Consider the following 21,813-nt stretch of genomic DNA (forward strand, 5'->3'; position numbering starts at 1 on the left):
AGTTATGCATAGAAACAGGTTCTAAGATAACATAATACATTTTGAAATAACTGACCCAACAAATGACCCTTTCACAAGGTCAGACATTTTCCGGGATTCAGTAGATAAGTAAATTTTGGAAAAAGTAGTAAAGCTATGTAATCAATTGTTTGTAGTCATGAAACCCCATATTAAAAATATTGTACTTAGTTACGTATAGAAACAGTTGCTACAATACACTATAGGTAAAATGTTGATGTCATTTGACCTCAATATGTAAATTTTTTTTTTTTTTCATGAAAACTCCATATTAATTTTTTTTTTTAAATATCATTAGTTACGTAAACAGGTTTAAGATAACACTAAAGGTCATTTTTTTACCTTTATTCAGATTCGTCAAGACTTTCTTTCTGAGATTATTAGGATTCAGTATTTAAAGTAAATTTGGCAAAAAGTAGAAATGTAAATCTATGTAGAAAAAATGTTTTGTATTTATGAAAAACCCCTTATTTTTTTTTAAATTTTCGCATAGAAACAGTTACTATGGTAAAATGTTGACCTCAAAATGAATGAATTTACAAGGTCAAGTTTGTCATTAATGGAATGCATTAGAAGTAAAATTGAGAAAAATTACAAATGCAATCAATTCTTTGTATTTATAAAAACGCCATTTTTTACGTTTTTTTTTAAATTACTTGCCTTAGTTACACATAGAAATGGTTGCTAAGGTAACACTAGGTAAAATATGAAAATTGTTGAGAATTGTTATGAACTATCTTGTAAATTTTGATCAAACATTAATAGTTGTAGTAAAGTGGGGACCTGTCATGTTTTGCATTCTGACCCCTTTTGAACTCAAATGACCTATTTACAAGGTCAGATTTTTTGGGAGGTCTTTCTGTATCTCTTTACACAAAATAGGTTTAAAAATTTATAAAAACCATTGACGCAGTTATTTCCAAGTTTAACATTATTTTCCATCAACTAAATATTTCAATGCAAAATACTGTTTTTCTGGCAATTAATTGAAATAAACCTGGTAACACATTCTCCTATTTTATCTAAACTATTCGTATGACTCTAGTAGCATTATGACAAGCCACATATACATTTTATTATTGGATTAGCCATATTTAAATTGTGTTTCATTTGTTTTGTTTGTTGATATTTTGTTATATTTTTTGTATTTTTTGTATTTTCCTGGCAACACAAAACCTATGTACGAAATTTACCCCAGTGTTTTTTTTGTGATTATTGTTGAAAAACCTATTGACTATCAAATTAAAAAACCTTATTGATTTAAAAACACCACTTTGGAAGTTATAGGTACGTTTATGAGGTATACTTTTATAACAAAAATATTTTTTTAAAACACCCCTTTTTAAAATAATGGTATCAACCAAACTCCATTTTGTAATTTATTTTTTTTCTACATTAAATGGAACTCAATACATGTTGATTACACTGCTATAAACAAAAACTGTATACTGTAAGTATTTTTGGTTAAAATAAGTATACAAGTTTGTACTTTTTCACTATAGAAAATCTGTTAAAAATGGCAAAAACATCAAAATTTGGATAATTGACTGTTGTCATGGCAACGGAGGCTAAAAATTAAAATGAATGTTGTAGATATGCTTTTTATTGAAATGTCTATTCATGGTAAAAATTTGAGAGAAATCCATTTTTTTACATCTGCCACCAAATCTTTGATTTTTACAGACAATGGCTCTTAACGTTTCACAAAATCATCTGTACCCAGTATTATCAAATGACTTAATTTTCAAACCTCAAAATAGATTTTAAATTTTGCTTTGATTGCCTTGTTTTTTTTTTGTATTTTGAATGTATTTATTTGTTTGGAATTGAAAATTTAATTTTAGCTTTTAGCAATATATCTTAATTAATATAATTTCTGTTTGTACTGTGGTTAAACTTTCAATTTTGATATTTTTTATATAATGATTTATTTGAATGTAAACTTGGCACAGATTTTCTGCAATGCCATTTTATATTGAATAATATAGAATTTATTTTAATAAAACTAATGAAAAAGGAATCACACTTTAATACAGGATGTATGTTTTTATACAGGTTGTTGAGTTTGACAAGCCTTCCTCACTCCTTCTTGATGGAAACAGTGTGTTTAGTGAAATGATGGCTGCCACAAAGAGTCTCCAGCAAGAAGTCCTCTAAAAAAGTTTTTAAAATGTCTAAGGCTATTCAAAATAAATTATATTATAGCCATGTTATATTAGAGAGGCCAAGACATAAATACGGAGGGTCTATATCAATTAATTGATATTGCAGACTTAAAAAAAAGAGAGTAAAATTAGGAGATTCTTTGATGTAGAATACGAATTGGAATAAAATTAAATAAGTATAAATGTTCAAGACATAAACACATCATCGGTATTATTATTCTTTAGGTCTTTATACTGTTATTGCTCATAACAGTTGTTGAATGTGCTGGTGGTAAGCCATCAGCTATGAATGATGACATTTACAAAATAAGAGTAAAGCTTGTTGAAGGTTCATTTGCTGTCCCATGTTGTGAGCGAACACGATTAGAACAGACTGCCATTACACGATTTTACAGAAATAGGCATCGATATTCTCTGCGATGAGGTTCACAAGAACTATTTCTTGATGATAGGAGGGTACTGAGAACGTCTGAGCTTCGAAAGGTTGTCTCAGATGCGCATTTTAAAATCAAAGGATCTGGTGCAAGACGTCTAAATCACAAGCTCAAAGAGAGTGTTTCTGGCCTATTAGAGAAAAGGCGTATCTTGCATCCAAACACATAAATAAAAGAGCAAAAATTAATCAACAGCGACGACTTAAAATACCTATATATGAACTAGTGGACAACGTTTTTATAAAATTTCCATCAAAATCATCTCGAGTTTGTAGTAGGTTAAATGTTACCTTAAAAATTATGAAAAGAAATTTAAAAAAGAATAAATACAAAGTAACATTTGTCCACCGTACTACAAAAGAAGACCCTGATATTACTGAGATAACGCTAGCACAACAGAAAAAAAGAGAATATCTTTATGGAAAAAGCAAATTACCGGTAATAAATCAAATTACTTTTTTACTATTGATCAACAGGCTCGATTAGATTGATCATGATCAGTTTTCATACAATCCGATTGGTGATGGAAATCTTCTGCGTTAACACATAAATTAAGAACTATTGACATAGATAGGTCTCGGAAGTTGTACGATTTCTCCACATACATAACTCATTGTGGTCTTCATTCATCACAGAATCTCCACAAAGGTACCTAATCGAATTAAATGGTTCAAGATGGCACGTATGGCGATCAAATTACTCTCCAGGCCGTTTCGGATATTTTTAATGTACAAATATTTGTTGTTCATCTCTTAACCAAGGACTACACTGATAAAGTGGTATGAGGGAAAATGTTGTTTTCATTTAAAATTCCTTGCATTGTCATAGGACATTTAGCAGAAGGAAATGGTGAGCACTTTGTTTCACTCCGACATGATTTAGACAACTGATTTCTATCATTAAAATCAGTACTCAAATTTTAATAGAGGATGAAATTTCTGAAAATGATGCTGCAAATCAAGATGTAACGTTTCCTAAGAGGAAGATGCTGAAAGCTCAAGTAGAGATTACGCAATTTCCGATGAACCGGGTGAAAACTTAGGTAACTTTCGCTGGGGGGGGGGGGGGGTGGAGGGAATATGAAAGCACAAATTCCGATGAATCGGGTGAAAACTTACTTAGCAGTAACACAAATCAAGATGAACCTGCAGAATGTCAATTTACAAACTGCCATTCGAAATTTTAGTTCAGATTGCACAATATGCCACGAGACACGACATTTCATCTCGGCAATTCCTGCCATGTGTCAGTAGAAGTCATTCCCCTAAAGAATTATGTTTATATATAAATCCAGCAATGCAACACGCATTAAACTTAGGATCCTCTTAAGTGTGAACAAAATTGTAAGAAATTCAGGAATACAGTGGACTGAGTATGAATATTCGAAGTATTATAAATGCCGCATTGTGGTATTTTGCATGGTTGGTTGTATCCAGAAATGATCAACCAGCTGGGTAGTATACACAAACGCGTATGATTTTAGAGGAAAAAAATTAACAGTCACATAAAATGTTGTTTTTCAAAGTTCTAATTTCATAATAGTCTCCAGATTGTTTTTAAATTAAGTTTTTGATATTTTTTTTTTGTTGAGTTATAGATTAGTATGTTGCTGTTTTGTTTCCTTTACATCCCAAATTACAGAAGACATATTACATAGGATACTAAGTTATGCACACAATGTAAAGATGGTGTAATGTCAGTATATGAGAGTAATACAATTATGCATAATGTCAATTATGAATGCATTCTTAACTATTATAGTAATATAAGTAGCCCTAAGTAAAACATAGTTAAAGACGAAAACGAATCAAAAGACACGTTGATAAACCTAATTTAAAAGAACACATCAATCAATCAAAAGGCCAACATCTATCATACCTGTTAATTTTCAATAAAAAAAAGAAAGATCAAAACAAATCTTTAGTATATTGTTTGTTTTCTGCTGAGAAATGTAATGCATATATCAAGAAAACGTAACGCTTCCTAAAATAAGTGTTTAGTCAATATTAATATACGCGTTACATGACAGGAAATTAAGGTACATTCCGCTCACAGCCTTCACCTGAAGTTTATGTCCACTATCCTTTCTTTTAATTTATTTGTTTTACCTCAAATAAAAAATTTAAAGTGAAAAAGCCTAATAGAAAGCAGTATACAGTAACACGTCTTAAGCTGCTGCCAGTTGTGAAGATATGATAAAAATGTTGATTTCAGAAAATCGCGCGTTCAAATTTCATTAAAATGCAACATGACGTTACATAACATTATGTTTGTACATTCTAATGAGATATGACGTTTTCAAAATAATGTATAATCTTCCTAATTTTACAAACTTTTTAAAGTTAAGCCTACATGTGCGCAATTTGTCACATTAAATGTGCTCGTATAACCAGCATTGATGTCGAATAATAGTCCTAAGGTTTGACAAATGCACTTCAGATTGTGCTTTAAAAAAGTGCGCACGTAACGCATTGGAATTTACGAAACGCCTCAAAAAGATTTTAAACTCTTATCCATCAAAAACATTTAATAATTTTTTTAAACATTTGTTTAAAATTTGACACATAGGCCTACTTACATGCATAATCTGCCATTCTTTGATAACGCATGACTTGAAGTTTGTGACTACTTTAATTCTAGGGGTCCAGTTATGAAATATTGTAAAAACCTTTTTTTAATTCAATTTGAATAGAAAACAACGATAGGCCTACGGTAGAAACTAATACTTTAGAGACATTGTCTAACTAAAACAACACATTTTTACATTTGCGGGTGGCGGGTGACATGTTTTTACATTTGTGATATTAGGTTGCCTAGAATACAAAGTATTCCATGATTTGTTTTAATTCTAGCGGCGTATGTTGCGTGCGCGACACATGAGTTGAAACTAATACTTTAGAGACATTGTCTAACTAAAACAACACATTTTTACATTTGCGGGTGGCGGGTGACATGTTTTTACATTTGTGATATTAGGTTGCCTAGAATACAAAGTATTCCATGATTTGTTTTAATTCTAGCGGCGTATGTTGCGTGCGCGACACATGAGTTGCGTTCTAACACTCACTTCCCGTCAAAGCGAAATCAAAACGAACAAGTACGGTAGAGCAACTGTTCACTGAACTACGCTGTTACGCAAAAGAATCCGTTAAAGATGTATTGTCCCCTTGGACATTTTTTCTTGTTTTTGTTGAATATGCCATTTTAATATCACATAATAGTTCACTTTGACCAAAAATTGGATTGGAAAAAAGATGTATTCACCTGAAAAACTGTAATTTAAAGCAAAACTTAGAACTTAACAATTTATTTTGTCATATTTTTACATATTGGTGATAAAACTTTGTTGTGTACTGTGATTATGTTTAAAGTTGGCGTTCAAATACGATGGTAATATTTTATGAACAGTACCTATTTAATTTGAACAACTCTATTTCAACATTCAAAATCTTAATTTGTCTATCTCTTTTTGTCCAACATTTTTCTTTTACTTTTTTGTGATGGCAAAATACCATGATGAACATGCGTAATCAAAATGATGTTGAATACGAGCAGAACATTTTCTGGCGTTTTAAGGAATGATGCCTGTCTATATAACAACTTTTGTCTGGTACCAATTTTGTTTACAACTAGCAACATTTTCACTTGTTAACGACTGGTCAAGTGATAGATAGGTAATTTAAACAAGACGATTCCTTAATGAAAACTCCATTAGGCCTACAACTGACCAAAAACTCATTCAATTGCTTTACTTTGTGATTAGTTCAAAATAGAATAGCTTCTGTTTTACCACTTAAGTGAATTGATACTTTGTTGTTGACCAACTATTCATTACATGAATCTAGTTATCTAGGCTACTTTATTTATTAGCAAATGAGATCGGATCGTTGTTTGACATATTTAAAACACTGTCGTCTGCATATAGCAGAAGCTTACTTGGCATGTCATTAACGTAGCAAAGAAAAAGCAGGGATCCATTGTAATCGATCAGGATAGGAAGCGTTTTCGAGATATAAGAGGTCAAAGTTCAAAATTGACCAATTACAACAGTGTATTATATATATAATAATAATAATAATAATAATATAATAGTTCATTCTTATATAGCGCATATAACCAAGCTTTCAAGTATTCTAACCAATTTATTGAAACACAATTTGGTCTTTTCTTACATTTTTATGATTATATGTATCTATTCAATCACCTTATGAAAAAAAAATCCTTCGCGATTAAAAGTCAAATGTCAATATTGTCCAATCATAGAACTTACCTATAAAACCAAATAAAAACTAACAATTAACATAAAATTTTATGTAAAATAGTCCGCCAGCAAAGGGTTTAACTTGCAATGTTTTCTATATTTTTTTTGTATGGATTTTGATTCTTGATACCATCAGAATGAAGAAGAATTTTTTTTAGTGGATGGCTGTCAGCATTGAGCAATTTACATAATTAGCAAAAACAAAATTCCCGCTATTTTCATAAAATATGCTATATATCTGGAAATACTGGACGTAGTGAGATATTGTTGGTGTCAAATTGTTCACAATGTATATGTTTATATTAGCTCTAGTAGATTTTTTTTTCTAAAATTGACCGGAAACTCAATTTTTAGCAATTTTGACCTTTGACCTTTTCGCTATATCTAAGTAACGGTAGGTCGGAGAGAAAACAAAACTAGGAGCAGATTGTTTTCAAGATATACATTTATATTCAGTTTAACAGATGATATTGCTTGAAAATTACCGGAAGTGTGGTTATTGACCTTTCACATAATTAAACAAGTTTATTCTATATTATAATAACATAAATTAATTTGTCGTAGGGAGCTAATTTTGGTGTCAAATTGTTCGCAAGATATATGTTTATACTTTTTTTCCCAAAAGTGACCGGAACATGTAATTTTTGTGTATTAGCATTTGACCCGCTTTTCTCAATAACGACATATAGTCCAGATCCCTATGTCAAAAAAAGTGCCTTCGTGTGCAGATCATGGGGAAAGTGTAAACATTGTGTTTTATGAATATTTGAATCATGCTGGTTATAAAAACCCATGTTGTCAAATTTCTAAAATTCATCTTTGACCTCTGACCTCAATTTGAATGTTTTAACCCATTGAAAACAAAATGGTCATATCTTTGCAACGCTTAGATTAAATGAAATAATTTTAGTGTCAAATTATTTGGGAGTAGTTGTCCAGGGGGTAGTTGTCCTAAGGGGGTATTTGTCCGGGGGGGTATTTGTCCGGGGGGGGGGGGTAGTTGTCCTAAAGGGGTAGTTGTCATCAGGGGTGGCGCCAGGATCTTCCCGACGCGGGGGCTACATTCCCCGACGAGGGGGCTATGCGAGCATCACTAGGCTGGGGGCCAGGGGGACGCCAAGGGCCCGGTGGGGGTCCAGGGGGCGACGCCCCCGGAAGCAATGCGTTCTAGCGTCATTTGAGGTCTTTTTAATCAGATTTAGGGTAGCCATTTTTTCCATTTTTTATAATGCATAAATAAAATACTGCGTGCAAAAAAACGATGCGCGATGACTGTTTCAATCCATATTTTTCAATTTAAAAATTAAAAGTTCAAAGAAAATTTAGAAAAATAGAGTTGGAGGTCCCGGAAATTGGACTTATTATACTTCAAAACATGAAAACAAATTTATAAGTCCCTATCATGGTTGTGACTGAGCTAAGAAATGTTTGAAAAATAGAGATGTTAGGTCCCGGAAAATGTACTTCTTGTTCTTCGAAATATGACCAGCTTTATTGTTGAGGCTGAGCTAAGAAAATGTTTAAAACTAGAGCTGCAGGTCTTCAAAAAATTGCATTTTATACTTTGGAAACATCAGGCCTAGAGGCTTAAAAAAACGCAAGCGTAGACCTTTTTCAGTCGGGGAAATAAGTTTATTCCTCCCAGGTGTATGCATGCGTACCATCTGGACTTCCGAGTGGTGAGAAATTCATGACATACAGGATATTGAAAATGTAATAACTTAGCTATTATAAAGATGTTGGCTAAGCAAAAATGGCATGTTTTTTTGTTTAGTAATGGATGAAAAATTTATTTTAGGTGCCCCACGGTACAGAAGGTTACTTGTAAATTAAAAAATTGGTGAACATACGAAAAATTAACATAATTCGTTTTTGCTGTAGTGTAGCGTACGTCGACGCAGTACACGACGTAACCGTCGGTAAACTTCGCCTGGAAAATAACTACAGTACACATTTTGGTCCCTGGAGGGAACATGATATTACGCGTCTCGACCCAACGTTGAACGATTCGTACAAAGGGATACCGCCAGACAAGTGCGTACCTAGCTATTGTTTAGTAGTAAGTTAGATCGCTGGCAATAATGAATGCATATAAAGTGCATAATATCACTCTGACGTACTCTCACGGTCAATGAAACGTCGCGGTTTTCTAGGCGCTGAAGCTAGCTACGAAGTGAACGCGAACGCTTTTTACTGTACAGGTATATTATATTCCCCGACAAAAAGTACACGCGTTTCCTTCGGTAACCGTCGGTAAACTTCGCCTGGAAAATAACTACATTACACATTTTGGTCCCTGGATGAAACTTGATATCACGCGTCTCGACCCAACGTTGAACGATTCGTACAAAGGGATACCGCCAGACAAGTGCGTACCTAGCTAATGTTTAGTAGTAAGTTAGATCGCTGGCAATAATGAATGCATAAAAGTGCATATTAGCCCTCTGACGTACTCTCACGGTCAATGGAACGTCGTGGTTTTCTAGGCGCTGAAGCTATATGAAGTGAACGCGAACGTTTTTTACTGTATATTATATTCCCCGACAAAAAGTACCCGTGTTCCCCGACGGGGGGGCTAGGCTTAGAGCCCCCGTAGCCCCCCCCCCCCGCTGGCGCCACCACTGATCCGGATACGATATAATTATGGCTCTGCTCCATGGCTCACATGGCGCCACCCATTAGCTTTATTCTATCCCACAATGCCTTTCGAAATTGTTACGCGCTTCGGACGAACAGGAGATTCTTGTGTTATAAGCAAAGATCTTATATACTAAAGATGTGACACTTCCCGCGTTTACGCGTAACACTTTAGAAGCGTCAAATTATAGTGCGCCCCCTCGCTTAAACAAGTAACGAACTTTTGCGTGACGATGATCGCACAGTATTCTTTAGAAAATGGGATTGAGGAGTCGCGCCAAAGTTTGAATGGTTAAGAAACAATGAATGAAAAGAGAAAAAGTGGAGGGATGTACTGTACTATTTGTATTGTTCCCTGGTTATATTACTTATCCGTTGAGTAGCCATAACAAACAATTTTTAATTGAATCTTATACTTAAAATTTATGAAATTCAACCGTTAGTTATTTAGTGGTTTTAGGTTAGGTTTAAGTATTTGATTTTAGGCCCTAACCAATTTGAAAATCAATTAGCATGCACGTAGACGTCCTATAATTACGTAAACGTTAATTATGATAAAGCAAAAACTCACTAGACAATATTATTAATTTACAGGTGTGCAAAATGGGCCCAGAACACACGACGCGCGGATTTGAGAACGAAACCAAGTTCCTATTTACACCGTAATTGCCACTTGTGCAATATTCATTTCGAAGAATCTCAAATACTGATGGTCACAAGAAGATTGTATGGAATGCCGTCCCTACAATATTTGATGTCCCAAATCCACCACACCAAGTAGTTAATGTCCTATCTATCTGTGAAAGATTTTTGTTTCTAACTTTAACAAATACTGTATTTTTAAAAATGTATATGAATGTAAATGTGGTTACTTCTTAACATCAAAATAATCTTAGTCTTATGTATATACTGTTCAAAAGATATGTATTTTTTAACAATGTACCTTATAAATAAGAGAAATATATAAATGTGCATATATACATATATTATTTATATTTATAGAACTATAATAAAAGTGGGACGAACCCACACAAGACAAAAAAAAAACTTTAACAAATACTTACATACATCAAACATCAGCAGAAAAATAAAGTTAAAAATCGCTACCATGTTACATAGATTTGGTATGAAGTTGAATCTTTGTTCACCAGCAATTGAAACATTGCTAATTGAAACGTACGTAAACCTACGCATATTCTTCAACAGAGACATAATCAGTGATAAGAAGAACAGTAAAAAATTAATTAAAGTATCACATTTATGAGGTATGGTAAAGTTGTAGGAGGTCTGTACGCGCCCCGGTCTGTGCATTATCGGCTAGAAATGATGATCATTACGACGGTCTGGTATGATGATTGAATAATTGTAAATATGATGATTTTATTTCAATGTTTCTACATTTTTTATATTTCTTTTGGGTGGCCTGTGCATCATTTTCGCAATAGTTATTGAGTTAATTTTAAACTGAGACTACTATAACATAACTAATTGTTATCTCAGGTTTTAAATAAATTATGATAATAAATAATGAATGTCATGGCGAATGATGGGTACATGTATGCCTAGTATGAATTGTCTCAGAATTGACTATCATAATCTGTTTCATATCATGCCTGTAGGCTTAAGCCTGTGATTGTTTATAAATATATTCCGAAAAATTACTGCAATAAAATAGTCGAAGTAGTGATTTTAAAAAGTGACTTCTTGTTCTTTTTTAATTGTTTATAACACACTATTTGACTACTATATTTTCCTAATCTGCACTGTTTTGCTGCTGGATGAAAAAGAAGAACACATCAAGAACAAAAACGGAATACGATGCGCTTAGTGTTAATACCAGAGCAGACTCGCATAAATAAGTAGTAGTGCGGATGATGTGAGTGATGATTACTCCTAGATGATGATTTTGAGGATGATGATAAACATTCAATAATAACAACAATATTCAGTAATTAAAACAAATAGAGATATACAAAGTACAGGAAATAAGTCTATCATTATAATTTAATCGCACATTACCGCAATTATTGTGATGAAAAAAATTGAGTATTCAGTTACAACACAGTAGACATATCTGATCCATAAATCTACTTGTTTGAGCGAGGGCGCTCTATAAAATGAGCTCCATGCACGTAAAATTCCGAGAGTGTCCCATCTTTAGTATATTTTTGATATTGATCAAGGAGTAAAGCAAGGGTGCGTTTTATCACCTGTTTTATTTAGCATCTACATAAATGAGTTTACCAAAATGTTAAGATCCAAGGATATAGGTATTAGAGTAAATGATACATGGATGGGTAGCCTTTTTTGGGCTGATGATATTGTATTATTAGCTAACAATGAACTGGAAATGAAAAGAATGTTAGACCTTGCAGGAAATTTTGCTAAGGAATGGAAATTATGCTTTAATTTTGAAAAGTCAAATATACTGATAACTGGTAAACGTGTTGATAAAGTAAGACAATGGAAATTAGGTAATGGCTTTATATCTGAAACTGAATCATATAAATATCTCGGTGTACATATTTCTAGTAAATTAAATGATGACCATATACAAATTGAGAATGTTATAAAAAAAGGTCAAAGATTAACAGAGTATATTATGGGGATACTCTGTGGAGATCGATAGTTCTCCAATCTATCAACTATGGTTGTTCAGTATGGTGCTCTTTAAGTAGAATAGATATAGATAAACTAGAGCGTCTCCAGCTCCAAATGGCGCGTTACGGTATATCTTAAAAGCACCTCGAAATACACCTTGTGCCGCCTTATATGGAGAGCTTGGTTGGTCTCCAATTAACGATATTCATAACGCTCTTCGTATGAAATACTTCCATAGAATTATAAAGATGGAAAACTATCGATGGCCAAAAATTATGTTTATTGGAATGCTACAACTTAATTGTGAATTTAAAGACTTAAGGTATAAGTTTCTATCTTGTATAAACGATATTCTCTTGAAGTGTAATTGTGAATCCAAAAATATTTTCACCACTCTCTCAAATTATAAAGAAGTCTACTTTCCAATTTATGAAATCTTAAGAAAACTTAACTATATAATGATAGATGAATGGAGAATTGAATTACAAAATAAATCAAGTCTCCACATCTATGAAACATTAAAATCAAAACCTGGACTTAAAAATTTCTTAATTGATAAAACTAATTTTGAAGGTGCTGCATTAAAATTTAAAGCTCGTTCAAATACTCTACCTTTGAATGATAGAACTGCAAATTGGAATATTGATAATAATAAAAAATGTAAATTGTGCGGTACAAATTCGGACGAAGACATCCATCATTTCATCCTTAATTGTCCAGCTTTAAATAATATACGTAATCAGGAATTATTTAATTTATATGTGGATATGTATAGAAATCGCAGCAAAGATATGTTTGATACTTTTTATACTTCTCATGAAAATGACAAACTTAAATATATTTTGGGATACTCAGATAATTTAATTGATGAAGAGTGTGAAAATATTTTGGATAGTTTTTGTAAAAGATACCTAAAACAAGCATGGAAATTTCGAAATGATTCACTGAATTCCATGACTCAATAACTATGTTATCTACATTGCTACATTAAGTAAATTGAAAAAAAAAGTGGTTCGTAATAAGCTGTGTTTATCAGTTGATTTTATTTTATTTTATACACTTTTACTATATCTTGTTTTGTATTCATTGTGTAAAGTAATGATCTACTGTACGTATCGATGTAAATTGGGGGGGGGGGGGGGATAGGAGTTGATAGTTGCTTTTGCCTTTTTTTACTTTTCTGTTAGTGTTAATTGCAGTGGTGGCGCCAGGATTTCCCCGACGGGGGGGCCGAATTCCCCGACAGGGGGGCCGAATTCCCCCACGGAATTTTTTTTTGAAAAAATAGATGCTTACACACTGTTTAATGGGCTAGAGCAACTGTTTCCATTTACATTTAATAACAATGTCACATAATAATGTAAATTTAAATAAATCTTTCCTAAATACTCTAATTAATACGGATCTTTTTCGACGAACTAATAATAAACTTTGATCCAAAAATGCCTCGATAGTGCATGTGTTTAGTGTACGACTGTGCTTTGGTGGTCTGTTAACCTCAGATATATACCCTATAGCCGGGTGAATAACTCAATGTAATTTAGTACCGTATACAATGATGATTGCCGTAATCGCCGTGTCTATAACACAAATCAATAAAATGCCGTTTTTTCGGCCGTGTACATAGAACAAGACATTTCATGTTTATGTTATGCCTATAAAATAATAATAAAAAGAACGTCATGTTTATCGTTTTTTTTATCGTTTATACTGCATACCATTATATAAAAAACCTTCTTACGCGAGAAAAAAGTTCACGATATTACACTCTACTCTGTACAGGGGTGTAAATATACAGGTCCACGCTAACGCTTGCACACGCACCAGGGCGGAAAATGGTGTATTTTTGGAGAGTGATGACGTCAGCATTCACACGAGGAGCGAGCTAAGACAACGTGATGCTGGTAGTGGGAGTGCATGTGTTTTGAAAATAACTCAGTTGTGGGTATTTTCCGAAGATTTTAAATTGCGTTTTCTTTTTAAACTCTTGAATTCATAAATAGTTCTTTCACTATGTAGGCCTATTTACACAACTATAGCTCTAGCCTACTCTTCTTAATTCAAAGAGTCAAGTGCGCCGAATCCGCGTCTAGCGACGGTCACGGGTTTGTTGCATCTTTTTTTTCCCTTTAGAAGTAAGCCACCCTATTCACCCACCTACCCTAGATCGAGATTTATGCGCGAAAAGAAACGTGACCAGACCCTGTTTTATGGTTCGGGCCAACCGCTTCCTTTTCCCAATCGAACCCCCACCCAAACCCCTTTAATCGACAGCGAACATATACGCAAGGGTTATTGGTAAATTGAAACAATTCGTAAACTCAACCGTGAGAACATAACTCGTACCTTTATCCCTGTATGAACGTACGTCGATGCGTAGTTGCAAATGAATTTTCGATTTTTGCCTGGAATCTGAAAAATACATATTTTGGTCCCTGGATGTAATATGATACAGCCCAGATATGTCGACGCGTATACCGCAGTGAGTGAAAGATTCGTACAAACAGACACCGCCAGACAAATGCGTACCACATACTGTTTACTTCGCTGTCAGTATACCGTACGTACGTCAAAAATGGAATGCCGCAGTTACTTAAAATATATAGTAGTACACTTAATATTGTTTTATTTTTTACCAGAAAAGAAATGATCCTATTTTTCTTCCCGACAAATATGGCCAATACTCCCCGACGGGGGGGCCAGCTTTCCCCGACGGGGGGCCCTGGCCCCCCGCCCCCCCCCCCCCCCCCCCCCGCTGGCGCCACCACTGGTTAATTGTTATATTTTATATGGTCAAGGATGCACCTTTGTGCTAAGTGTGCCACCGATCTAAAGGTATAATTCCAAATAAATAAATAGTATATACGATCTTTGGTTATAAGTTCTTTGCTGTGCGTCTAGTAAACTTTTTTTGGTCGTCGTCATCGGAGGGCGTGTGAGACAATAAAATAAATATACACATGCGCAATACAGTGTTTGGTATCAAAGATGGCTACGGGGTGTTGTGGTGTTAAAAGACAGAAAGTTTGTAGTGGATCAAACTGCACTAAAAACTGTTGTAATGGATCTAATGCAGTTTATCCATCGAATGGAATAGATCGCAGTCTAGTCGTGTGTGCAGAAATGTGCTGTTTTTGTTTCGACCTTCTTTACTGCCATCTTCACAATCAACCACCACCGTCTTCAACACCAAAATTTGCCAACCATTCTTTGTGAGTGATTACTTACTGTCTAGGCCTAGACTAGAGCTAGCCTGGGCAAGGCCTATGTCCTACTGCCTAGTAGAGTAGTGTTACAGATCATTTCGGTCGCGTTTGAAATCGGTCGAGTTTCAAATCGGTCGTGTATATGGCATACCAAATGTGCCTTGTATAATTTTCTTTGTTTGCTTATTCATCTTACCTCTGTCAGACTGTATGCGCTACGTACATGATTCAAGCCCCAAACTGTACAAAAACATTTTTTTTTTGGCAAATCATAGAAGGGTAGGCTTCCATTGATGATTGAAGAAACGGAAAATGTGATATATATGTTATGTACCCAATCTATCATTAGGGTTACCAATGTTGTCTCCATTGTTATTGCCACGATTCAACTCTGCGTACGTTATCATTGACAGCCGCTACGCTCGCGCTAAACGTTCGCCAATTCGCCAATGGCGACTGGAGTCTCCATTTGGCGAAAATAAGTATTGCCTCGTTCGTCAAAATGGTGAAAATACATTTTCAAGCCTAGGCCTAACCTGGTCGGAGAAGTAGCCACACTTCGGTACTTTCTGACAACACAATCACGGTCACTGACTCGGGTACACTTTTTACCACCACAGCATTTTATGTGACATCACGATCGCCATGTTCATTTTTTTAGTTCTGTTTATACATGTGCAGAGCGTGCGATTACGTTTTAATGACACACAGTTAATGTGATTGGTTAGCCGTTGACGTGATGATTAGCTAATAAAAGGGGAAGTCCCTATTCTTTGACGCAGAAAATGAACTTCTAGAAGAAAATGTAAACAGAAACATGTAGATGAATACTTCCGTAAACGTATAATTGGTTATGTTTTGTTGTTGGTGTATTTGAATCATTAGAAATAGAGAAAGTATGCCTAGTACATATTTCAGGACCGAATAAACACAGCGAAAAGAAATGAGTTAATTGTTTTTATATATAAAAAAATATTAATTTGTGTCATTAGGTACTTCGGCCGATAGCAGCGTATTATTGATTTTATTTTGGCCGTTTATACAGTTATTCCTACTACTTGAAGTCATTATAATATGAAATAAAAATATAGATTTTACTTTGAAATTGCGTGAAAGGCTTTGCCTACTCTTGTTTTAATATTTTATTTTATTCAAAAGGCTGTTCTTTTATTTAAAAAGGGGCCAAAATATCATCGTTGAGACAGTATTAATGGGGTTATATTGTAGTTGTAAGATGTTTTACTTAAAGCTGTTGGTTTTCATTTTCTGTTACGTGTACTGGTTTGCGTCGGCTGCAGCCGGAGAAGAAGTGACAATGACGTACTGTACTAGGCCTAGCTAGAGTAAAGAACTTTTATCTATATCATACTATCACCTACTCACTAGCAGCCTAAAATACAGTAGTCCAGAGTAGCTTGTAGTTTAGTACACTACCTGGCTCAGGCCGTCCATATTCTCCTTCATTGTATCGCGTGGCATTGTGTAGTATGTACACTAACCCAGCTTACTAGCTAACTACACTCGCCAGGCACCCTAGCTCTATCTAGCTATGTATGCACTGCCACTAGGCCTAGCCTATTTCGGCTCTCATGTCTTGCAGCATCTGAAAATTATCCTCAGTGAAAATATTTTTTAAAATTTTATTTTTTGGTTGAATATGCCGTGTAGTGATTTTAATTGTCAAAAACATGATCGTCAGTCGATGGCTCGGGAGTTTCGATAAAACGCGTGGTGTGGAAAACACTCTCCTCAGCAAGTTTGCTTTATTATAATATGCAAGACACTGTGACGACCGCTTTAACGTGACGTCATTTTACTTTAGCTGCATTCGAAGAAGTAGTCGCGCATAGCCGCCCCGGTCGTCCGCCGGATATGTGTGTGTGTTTCCCATTTTGATTTGTATCATCAGTTTTCTAGCAATAGTTAATAGGCATAGTGCCTATAATTGATATTTATAATTAACTTCGCTAGTAGGGTTGTACATTATTGTCATACGGTAGGAGGATGTTTTATTTTATTTACAAAGTGAATTATTATCATTTGGTTAATAATAATATTCATGTTCAAGTATAGCCAACACTGGTGGCGCCGGCGGGCACGACGCACGATCGCATCTAGGCCTAACCGGCGAGTAGTAGTACCTTATTTATTTTCTTTCTTACAAGAGTTATATTTTTGTTCCGACTTTGAATGTAAAAGAAGTAAAATAACTAACAAATACATGCATTAATTATTTGTTTAATAAACTCTTTTGCAAATTTTTATGTTTTTAAAATTTGGCTAAAGGATTTTCAATTTGGCTAATGTTTTTCAAAACCTTTCGCCATTTTGGCAAACGAAAATTTGACCTTAGCGCGAGCGTAGAGGCGTGCATTCCCTATTTTTTTGGTTGAAAAATATTTTTATCGGTTTCACCATGGTGGTCGACGATGGACGGCCCCGTCCACCACTCAGAATTGTCGACCATAGTTTTCATGACGCCGATCACCACTATATTTACGCATGTTATGCTAAATTGTTCGTAACCTACTACTCCTACTACGATGTATTGTTATTATAATTATCAACACGTCGATCAGAGGGTAGGGTTATTAAACAACATTGTCATTGCCTTTAGAAAATGCATGGACAATGCAAATTAAAGATGAATTGTCCCTTGAAACACAAAATATTCTAAATTTAAATTGGCCATATTCACTTTAAGTCGAAAATTCAAGCCAAAAACAACAAGTTTACGTAATTAACAGGTAAATTAATTTGATTACATTTCGTCTAAAAATCATCGCAAGCAAAAGTAAACAAAGATTTCCAACCACGAGTATGCATTGTGCATGATGCTAATAAGGATTGTTTACAACTCGTCACGGTTGAGAAGCTGTTTTCACATAGATCGAGAGAAAGTTTTATGATTATGCATACAGAGTAGCAAGACAAGCGCGTTGCATTATGAGATAGATATGTTTGATCGAAAACTTTGACTGGAAGGAAGTCAAAGTTATTTTTTGAACAAAAAGTTAAATGATTTTTTTTTTGGTGAAAGTTAATAACTATTATGATACTTCAAAATGATCCACTTTTTTTCGAAATCGGTTTTTTAAATATTTTTTGGGAATTGGTCAAAGGGATAATACATCTTTAACAATGTACTGTTCACTAATTAAAATCGGCGCCGCCTAAAAATCCTACCCAGACTAGGCCTAGGTGTATAGCCTAATTTAGCCGGACGAGACAATTTCATGCGCCGAATCGACATCGGAGTGGAGTCTAGTTTCTGCGGCCTAGGCTTACGCTAAATTATTTAATCCTACCTTGGCTTAGCTAATTATAAATACGCCGACGTAAATATAAAAAAATATATGCAAACCAATATATTTCATGTTAAGATTTACAGTAACATAAGCTTACAGTAGGCCACCTATTTAATTATTACAACATGTCACTGTGTAATAGTATTCTGTAGCTATTGTGTGATGGTGGGAAACAGTTAATTTAGAGAGAGTATCGCGTTTCATGTCACGTGACACAAAATCTAGGTAAACGATCTTCGTCGCATTTCCAGGCCTGCCATAATATGACCACAAAAAAAAATCTAGGTCTATGTGCGATCGACATTCCGATACTATATTTAGAATGTTAATGATCTTTTGTTGTCGGCATCGTTTCTGGATCGACTGGACGTTTTATTTAGAAGTTGGCCTAAGCCTATACTACTACTAGGCCTAGTGTGCCATCATGCCTCTACCGTGGGAAATTTCTATTTATTTATATATTTGCAGTCGCAGTCGAGTAGATAAAAAACACCACGAAGAATACGGTTACGATTAATAATATTTATTATTAATAAATGCTTCTGAGTAATTTACAACTTGGTCCTCCGTCAGTCAAAATTGACTCATTAATTTTGCACACCTTGTTACCTCACAAAAAACATCATAGGGTTGTCTACGAAATGCATTTTTTCCGACCTTATTTTGAAATGCGTGGGTTTGGCGGAGTAGCCGGAACCCCTCACCCAATTTTTGGGGGATCGTCGACCACCACTCATGACATGCTGGTGACATCCCTGCCTACTAAATTTGTTTTCGCGCCGCGGCTTTAGCCAGCAATGTCCCAAGAGGACATACTCATTAAGAAGCTTTATCATCGCGGTAGCTATAGTTCTAAGGCCGACAGTTTTGGGAATTTTTAAACTACACAATTTTCCGCGTCTTTTAATAATTTATTTTGTATATCAACATTGGAAATATCAATAAAATATGTTATTAAATGTTTTATAAGATAGATAAAGTTGTTTCTTTAACGGAATTCGGACAAATCATTGATCTAAATACGCGAGAGAAAACATTCCGTTGATGGGTGATTCGCGTCACCAATCAAATAGTCAGAATCCAAATTCATTCAACCGTGAGCTCTGCCAATTCAATTTATTTAATTGTTTGAAATGAATATGATGACTTTTTCAAATTAAAAATAAAGTTCATACTGTATGTCTGAGTTGGTTTATTTATTGTATACCAGTGAGATATTGCATCATTGATGCACTTTTACTTTTTTATTTTATTTTCTTTCTCCCTTATTTGTCTTTCCCTTGCCCTTTTTTATACCCAGCCTTGTACGAATTTGCCAGCTCGGTAGACAGAGTAACCCTCCACCTTCTTCCCGTCTTCTAGATAGATTTTATTAGTGGTATTTTATTTTTATTTACAGTCCTGTGTTTGTTACCTGGAAAGTTGGAAATGAAAAGAAATTACGAGGTTGTATAGGAACGTTTACTGCTATGCAGTTGCATGAAGGTCTTAAGGAATATGCAATAACTAGGTAATGTTGTATTCAGATTATAAAAAGTTTAATTAAGCCTGAATTTTTGGGTGAAAATCATTTAACTGTTATTCAACGGTAATACAAGAAGCTAATTTTACTTAATTTGTATAGGCCTCTGGTTTATATCCGTATTTTCCCCAGACCTTTTTAGTGCCATGGTACCGTGATGCTTGGGACCTCTACCGTGACTCGGATGAAAACAGATTAATATAACTAATTGCACCTCCCGTAAGCGGCCGCACTTTCAAAAGCCTGTTTGTTCTTCTAATTAGTGCATTTGGTACCTTGTATGGTAAATTACCTCCCAAAGCGACCTCCCAAAAAATTTGTATTGACTTTTGACAACAAAAATATAATTTTTATGCTTACTGTGCTTTATTTAGCTTTATTTCAAAATGGTTTTAAAGAAATTTCTGTGAAGAACATTCCTTTGTGTTTTAGATTGAGATGAGAAAACTACACATATTTTGACCAACCATTTTCATATGATAAAAGCTTTTAAAATTTGTCTGAAAATCATAAATAATAATAATATACTAATAACCGATTTTGGGGAACTTGGGCCCTCTGTGTTTATCCAAAAGAATTTGCTATGCGATTTAACAAGAATTGTCATTGTATGTACTTGGCCTAAACTTCCGTATTTCAATTTAATGTACATCTTTACGGTTAGAATAATAAAAAGGAAAATAAAATTATAATGTTAACATGATATTCCATGGGCGAACAGAATAGTTTAGCATTAGGCCTAGCTACAGTAGGCCTCTCTGATCCTAGCTAGGCCTCTACACACGGCGATCAGAGGTGATCCAAATTGATTCCTAATAGCCGGTGTCGACATAGCGATAAGTGGCTATTGTGCCTATACTAAAAATAGGTATCCCAATGAAAAAATTCAGATTAATTTTTTTACATTTTCTTTCAGTTAACCATAAAGAACTTAATGTAATTAGCATTTTGCAATTTAAATGATTGAAATCCAATTACCCGTTCTAAAGTTATGGTTATTTAAAGTGGTAAAAAAATATACGATTTTTTGCCTAAAAATGGTGTTTTTTGCAGTTGAAATTGGAAGCATTTTTAAAAGGTTATAACTTTTACAATAATTAGTTAAAAGTTTTGAATTTTGTTAAACCTATAGATATCACAGAGTTGTACAACTCTATTTTTTTTGGAGCCTCAACAAAACCTATTTTTTAAATTATTGGTCCGCAAAGTGGTAGGAAAGCATTTAACGCCCATTTTTGCTGGAATTCCCTAAAAAATGAAAAAACTGCAATTTTTCAATGATCTGTAACTTTTGAACTACTGTACTAATTCATTTAATTTTTTTTGTAATTGTTAGAATGTAGTGTATATTTCATTAATAAATATATTTTAGATGTGTATATGAAAAAAAAAAAATTTTTTAATGGTGAAATTTAAAATTATAAAAAAAAAAATGAAAAAGTATGTTAAAAACGGTGTGTACTGTTTCCTTTCGTTTACACTAATTTTCGGTAAGTATAATTATTAGAATATTTTAATATACCAGACCTTGATTTAAAAGGAGCGCCATGGCGCTGACGCTCCTTGGCGCTCCTGAAAACGATCAAAGGAGCGCCTAAAATAGCGCTCCCCAACCTGTTACAGTGCGTCATAAAAATATATATAATGATAAGAATATTAAC

At 34.1% G+C, this 21,813-nt stretch overlaps 2 protein-coding genes across 3 annotated transcripts in view; both read left to right on the forward strand.

Annotated features, from left to right (window-relative positions):
• The window catches only part of LOC140049513 (ATP-binding cassette sub-family C member 5-like), a 77,568-nt gene extending 73,871 nt beyond the window's left edge, over nucleotides 1-3,697 (forward strand). For both annotated transcript variants that reach the window (XM_072094410.1, XM_072094409.1), the window contains exon 24: nucleotides 2,074-3,697. In XM_072094410.1, the coding sequence (XP_071950511.1) occupies nucleotides 2,074-2,175 (102 nt within the window). In that variant the 3' untranslated portion in view covers nucleotides 2,176-3,697. The remainder of the gene's footprint in view (nucleotides 1-2,073) is intronic.
• An 11,405-nt stretch (nucleotides 3,698-15,102) lies between these two features.
• The window catches only part of LOC140049564 (nuclear protein AMMECR1-like), a 46,299-nt gene continuing 39,588 nt past the window's right edge, over nucleotides 15,103-21,813 (forward strand). The window contains exons 1-2 of the mRNA XM_072094469.1: nucleotides 15,103-15,328; nucleotides 20,030-20,140. Coding sequence (XP_071950570.1) covers nucleotides 15,105-15,328; nucleotides 20,030-20,140 — 335 coding nt within the window. The 5' untranslated portion in view covers nucleotides 15,103-15,104. The remainder of the gene's footprint in view (nucleotides 15,329-20,029; nucleotides 20,141-21,813) is intronic.

This window comes from Antedon mediterranea, chromosome 5, assembly GCF_964355755.1.
Source record: "Antedon mediterranea chromosome 5, ecAntMedi1.1, whole genome shotgun sequence".
Classification (NCBI taxonomy): Eukaryota; Metazoa; Echinodermata; class Crinoidea; order Comatulida; family Antedonidae; genus Antedon; species Antedon mediterranea.